Source organism: Bactrocera dorsalis, chromosome 4 (genome assembly GCF_023373825.1).
Source record: "Bactrocera dorsalis isolate Fly_Bdor chromosome 4, ASM2337382v1, whole genome shotgun sequence".
In the NCBI taxonomy this organism is placed as follows: domain Eukaryota; kingdom Metazoa; phylum Arthropoda; class Insecta; order Diptera; family Tephritidae; genus Bactrocera; species Bactrocera dorsalis.
Window position 1 is genome coordinate 63988186 of NC_064306.1, and position 6901 is coordinate 63995086.

The following is a 6901-nucleotide window of genomic DNA, read 5'->3' on the forward strand; positions in this document are numbered from 1 at the left end:
GAGCACTATGACTGAACTTGCATACAAACTGACCGATTTCTGGGTGTGTAATCGTAATCGCTCGAATGTTTGTATAAAAGTGTTTATATTTGTGCATTCAATTTATTTTTTATTTCAAACCAGAAGAAAGAGGTGGAAATAAGTAAATATTTGGTTAAGTGATAAAGGTTCTTAGAGGTTTCAGCCGCTAAAAGCTTTGTTTTCCGTTATTATTAGACTTATGATGATTGCACATAAAATAATTCTAGAACAAACAAAACTTATTCTCATTACCGCCTTAGAAACAAAAAACCAATTGGATGCTGCGACTTAAAACTAATTAATCGTGCAATTGTAAATAAAATTTAGATTTCGTAGGCACGTAATTTCCGGTGGTAATTCAGATTGTGTGAATTAGTTTTACGATATTTGCCATAAGATTTAACTTTCAAGGTTTCACGATATTAGTCAGTTTTAAAGGTCAATAAAAAACTTCATGAAGTAGCGTCCGGATGATCTACTAAATTAAAACTAGAAACATGGGAGCAAATATAGAAAATTAAATATTTGCAATACTTAATTCGCAATATGCATAGATCAGCTGATTAAATATTGTTATACTTTGGATTTTTCTTATACATTTCAATTGTCAAATAATTAAGAAACAATAAGAACCCTTTACTAATTTGTTAATTATTCTTATATCTTTTAATTGTTATTAGTTTTTCTGATATGAACTTATATATTGACGATTTTTATTGTAAACCCACCCTTATATCAAAAAGAAACCTTAACATGCGACCATGTAGTAAGAAAGCGAGTTAGGCAACACTGTAATATTGGATTGTCAAATAGAAAAGAGATGAAAATTTTTTCACCATTTAGGACTTGAGCAAATTAGCACAAAAGTTGATAAAAATCGTTGAGAAAATTATATAAAATAGTGGAGTTTAAACACAAACAATGCAAAGATGAATTTTTCTTAAAAGTTGGAGAAACTAACGTAGCCAGTGGAATAGAAATTTTTTTGCAGAAACTGGCAGTGGGCAGAGTGCAAGAAAACGATAGGTAAAAAAAAATAAGGCAAAGAGCAATAGTAGTGCAGTGGCGAGCAGCAGTCAAAAAGGCAAAACAGGTACAAGGCAAGCAAGTAGTGAAAAAGGGAGACAGTGCAAGAAAACAGTGATTGAAAAGAGACCTAGAAAAGGAGTATACGTACAGAAACGAAAAGAGGAATATCAATAAAGCAGTGCGGAAAAAAATGAAACATCACTAAATACGGAAAAAATCAAAATTACGCAGACACAGTAAATTGTATCACAAACAAATTCGCGCACCATATTATATTAAAAATTTCAGAGGTAATACCTCTATATAGTGGTGTAGTGATCAAGATAAGTGCTCGAAATCTGAGCAATTTATTTTTAGGCTCATAAGTAAAAACAATTGTATAAGAAAAAAATGTCTTCGAATAATCAATCATCCGCCGCGCAGGGTGTAAACCCCAGTTCAAATACTGCAAATGCAGCTAGTGGGGCAACAAGTGCGGTTTCAGATCAACGTAATGCTCCAACAGACTCTCCATCTGCTGCTGGCGGCAGTACCACTACAACGACTGCTGGTGGACCAGCAGATAGTCCAACTCGAGTTGCAAAAACACCTGCTGTTAATACAAAGGAACGTGTAATTGATAATGTTCCATTTCCACCCAGCCATAAGTTAACTATGGCCGAAGTGTTTGATCTGAGAACTGGCAAACCAAATCATGACATATTAAAACAGCATTTCATTCTTGAAGGTCGCATAGAGGAGGCACCTGCATTACGAATTATTCAAGAGGGGGCTGCTTTGTTGCGGCAAGAAAAAACTATGATAGACATCGAGGCGCCAGTGACCGTATGCGGTGATATACATGGACAGTTTTATGACCTCATGAAATTATTTGAAGTAGGAGGGTCACCAGCCTCTACAAAATACCTCTTCCTAGGTGATTATGTGGATCGAGGTTATTTTAGTATTGAGTGTGTTTTATATTTGTGGTCATTGAAAATCACATACCCGAATACATTATTCTTACTGCGTGGCAATCACGAATGCCGGCATTTAACAGAGTACTTCACTTTCAAACAAGAATGTAAGATCAAATACTCGGAACGTGTTTATGATGCATGCATGGATGCTTTCGATTGTTTACCTCTAGCGGCTTTAATGAATCAACAATTTCTGTGTGTCCATGGTGGTTTGTCACCGGAAATCCACGAATTGGAAGATATACGTCGTTTGGATAGATTTAAGGAGCCACCAGCTTTCGGACCTATGTGCGATTTGTTGTGGTCAGATCCCTTGGAAGATTTCGGTAACGAGAAAAATTCAGACTTTTACTCGCACAACTCCGTGCGCGGCTGTTCGTATTTCTACAGTTATGCAGCATGCTGTGACTTTTTGCAAAATAACAATCTTTTATCGATTATACGTGCACACGAGGCGCAGGACGCCGGCTATCGCATGTATCGCAAAAGTCAAACCACTGGGTTCCCATCGCTAATTACCATCTTCTCGGCACCGAATTATTTGGATGTGTACAACAACAAAGCGGCGGTGTTGAAATATGAAAATAATGTAATGAACATCAGACAGTTCAACTGTTCTCCACATCCTTACTGGCTTCCCAATTTCATGGACGTATTTACTTGGTCGTTGCCGTTCGTAGGCGAGAAAGTGACTGAGATGCTGGTGAATGTATTGAATATTTGCTCGGACGATGAACTCATGACCGAGGAGAGTGAAGAGCCGTTGTCCGATGACGAAGCGGCGTTACGCAAAGAAGTCATTCGAAATAAGATACGTGCCATCGGTAAAATGGCACGTGTATTCTCAGTGTTACGTGAAGAATCTGAGTCGGTACTGCAATTGAAGGGACTCACACCAACCGGTGCACTGCCTTTGGGCGCACTATCCGGTGGCAAGCAGTCTTTGAAGAATGCTATGCAAGGCTTCTCGCCCAATCATAAGATCACTTCATTTGCCGAAGCCAAGGGTTTGGATGCTGTGAACGAGCGCATGCCGCCGCGGAGAGATCAACCGCCAACACCCAGTGAAGAGCATATAAATAGTCAGGGAGGCACAACTGCGCATAATGGGTAATTAGACTAAAGTGTGTAAGTTATGAATATTTCATATACAATAGTAGATGATATATGTATGTAAGAGACATGTAGAGGGATGCATAAAACTTTGAAAGTGTAATACCTACATACGTTCAAAATGTGCAATGCAATTAAATTATGCAAAATGTTAAATACCATTTATTAATTCATTCAAGTTTAAAGTTAATGAAAGAAATTACATATAAAATAAACAATAAAGCATTATTTAAGCCAAGCACCTATTGCAAGTTACAACTTTTGTTGTTCAAAAATATTGAAAAAAAAACAAATTGCAAGAAAAAATATGCCAGTCATTACTGTTTTTATAATACTATCTTTAGTTATGGACTACATTTTAATGTAAACATACATTTACTTTAATAAGCGACGTTAAAAATATATAAAAAAAAATTAAGGACCCTGTAAAAATTTCTTGAGTTTTATTTATTTAAAATGGCATTCCATTTTGGTACTCCATCTACATTTTTTGACTTGTACTCAAAAAATATTTTTTCACAAAATATAAACCCAGTGATGCTCCTTGAAACTTGCTGCTCCAACATTATCTTACCTACCATTCACTTGAAATACTTTTGAATTTGGACAGCCACCAAATATCTGATTTTGGCTCATTTTGGTTGTAAACCCATACAAGCATATGCATTCTGTATTTCAACTTTCTACAGCATGATTGGATCAGTCAAGCTGTTATGTTCTGGTGTCATCATTAACTACAAGATTATTTATAATGAATTCTATAAACGGTATGTTAGTACTAAAACATTTTTCCAACGCCCCATAGGAAAGAAATCTGGGTGCAAAGTTGGTGAAAGTTTTTGGAGAACTTTTTAAATACATACATACAAATTGTACACATGGGGAAATTTGTTAACTTAGATAAAGACATAAAAAATTAAAATAGTTACAAATAGAAAATTATGATGAATATATAATGGAGTTTAGGTATTAAAAACAGTCTTATTGTATTGAGCAGTACAAGTTCTTTAAGAAATATGTATATGTTCTGTTAACTTTTAAATGAAAGGATCAGGGCATATTAAAACCCATGGACATTTTTATCGTTTGTTCAATATTCATCAAGCTCATTCCGAAATTAAAGGAAATGAAGTTGCGTTTAGATTCGAACTGGAACGTTTTAATAACAATTAAATATTTATTTATAATGTTTACAAACCACTTAGTAGCATAAAATAACATTCATATGTTTAAAAAAAAAAAAAATCAACAAAGTGGGCAAAGCAAAAGCTTAGTGTAAACTACATAAATTTTGTATTATGTTCAGTAAAACGACAAAACTGTGAATGGCATAATTGAATGACCGAAAAGTTGGCAAAGCAAACTGCTTGTTGTTGGAATATTTATGGTGTTAAAACATAACGTTGCTGATGGCGAAACAAATCAAGTCAGTTTTACCCCCACTTGTAAACTTAAAAAATGCTCGTAAAAATTTGGTTTTCATAACTTTAAATTTGTATTTTTAAGTAAAACTTCGACAACTTGAGCTATCGGCAACAAATGTCACCTCTGTATGTATGAATATTTCAATGAAATGTGTACGGCAAACGGGCGAATGACAAATGCATAACATATGTTATAATCAATGTATAATGACAATGCAAACATATACATATACTCGCAAAAGAAAAACAACAAACACAAAAAAAAAGCAAACCACACATATAAATATTAAAATTATAGTTAAAAGGAGCTGTACGAAAGATCAAAGTAAACGGATTTACATTTAAGTGTGTTTCATGTCAAAAGGCTAATAAAGAAAAACTACATACAATTACGATTAATATAAATTTGATGCCAAATCAAATTAAAAATCATACAATACATGTAGTATAAGGTCCCAAGCTTGCTAAGCACTAATTAAGCAGCATAATTATTAAATAACACTAAGTCAAAAATGTTTATGAATGTAATACACACTGAATTTCTCCAAAAAGCAAAGCAATTTAAATTCCACGTCGACAGTGTTACAAGCTGTGCAAGTATCATGAAAAAAATGGGAGTCGTGAAAATGTTAAATAATAATTATAATGAAACACTTAAAATCAATTAAATTAAAAATAAAGCAACATACATATTTATATAAACGTGTGTTTAATAACGCTGCAGTTTAATACTAAAATGCATTTTAAATATTTAAACTCACCATTGGTTTATGTGTTTTTCCTTTGCAATATAACAAATAAACATTGCCTTCAATTTAATGGCAAATTATAGGAGTATTTTTACATTTCAAAATCAAATTAATTAAAATTATGTGAATGTATAGTTAATGTTTAAAGCAAATAGCATTTGAGCGCATTTAATTTGAAAACAAAATAAGAGCAACAAGTGAAATTAAATCAAAAATAAAATAAAGAATTTTAAACTAATAGGAATGGTATGGAAACAAAATCAACATAAATGTAATTAATGCTTACAAGATATATGTATATGAAAAACATATATACTGCATTTCATGTATTGTAATATCTATTTAAGTGTAAGTAATGCAATTATTTTTTATGTTATTGTATATAAATAAATGCTGTACTCTGTGCTTAAACGAAATTTTTTTTAACTACTGTTGTCATTATGTTATGCCATTTTAAAAGAATTTTTAAACATAGATAATTATAATAATAAAATCGAATAATTGTAATTTATTTAATTTTTTACAATTTTAATAATTAAATTATTTGTTCGATAAATGAATTTACATGTACTTATTTGATAGGAAATATGAAATGCATAAACTAAATAAAAAATAATAATTAACTAGCAATTATTAATAATATATCTAAAAAAATTAAACAAAATTTAGTAATAAATTGAAGAGACAATTGCAAACAAGATAAAGTGTGATAAACACAGAGTTGAAGAATTGGATTTTCGAAGTTAAACTAGAATGAAATTGAAATTAGAGCATGCAGAATAAGCCTGCAGTGAAATGTGAAAGCAAATTGAAATTGTTTTGGCATGCCAGAACCTGCACTTCAAACAAACTTGTTCACACACTCATTAAGAGCCGATAATTATGCGCATTGAATAGCTAAAATGGATGAAATTTAAAAACATCTTTCAAGAAACTGAAAAACTGTTTAGAACAAAAAGAAACACAGTGTGTCATTGTCGGTGCCACTTCTAATTAGCGATTATTTCGTACGCACTCTTAATGTGTAAAGCAGCATTGAGTTCTAATATTTAATACGATACGATAATTATAATTTTCAAAATATGGAACAGTAATATAATCTTCTTTGACATGACCTACGGTTACGAAGAATTAAACAACAGTTAATCATCCTTTACCAAAAATCGAATCACATTGAACCAAAAATATAATGGCATCTTCAGCGCAATGCAAATGTTTTCAACAGAGTACTACACACACAGGTTTTTGAAAAATAGTTAAAACTGAAAATAAACATATATAAATGCGGGTATAAATTAAAGAAAAATAGTTGTTTGTAGCGATTTCGTACAAAGCTAACAACTAGATAGTGGTTTAGAAATATATTTCCAATGTGCAATATTGAGTATTAAGCCGAAAATGGCAAAAAATAATAATATATCAGATTGCAGGTGTAAAAGCAAATAAATTTGTAGAAATAATACCAGGGAAAGAAAAAATTCGCTTAACGCTCAACTTTTGATTCGCGCCCGAACCCTGATATTTTATACACGTTTGTATAGGTATACCCAATCAAAATTTTTAAAATTTTAGATATGCAATGTAAAGTTTCCTTAAAAATCTAAAT

General features: G+C 32.1%; 1 protein-coding gene across 1 annotated transcript; it reads left to right on the forward strand.

Annotated features, from left to right (window-relative positions):
- The first annotated feature begins 805 nt into the window (after positions 1-805).
- On the forward strand, positions 806-6742 carry LOC105226959 (serine/threonine-protein phosphatase 2B catalytic subunit 2). Its single transcript, XM_011206103.4, has one exon. It carries the CDS (start codon positions 1441-1443, stop codon positions 3121-3123), a length of 1683 nt encoding a protein of 560 aa, XP_011204405.2. The 5' UTR covers positions 806-1440; the 3' UTR covers positions 3124-6742.
- Positions 6743-6901: the final 159 nt, after the last annotated feature.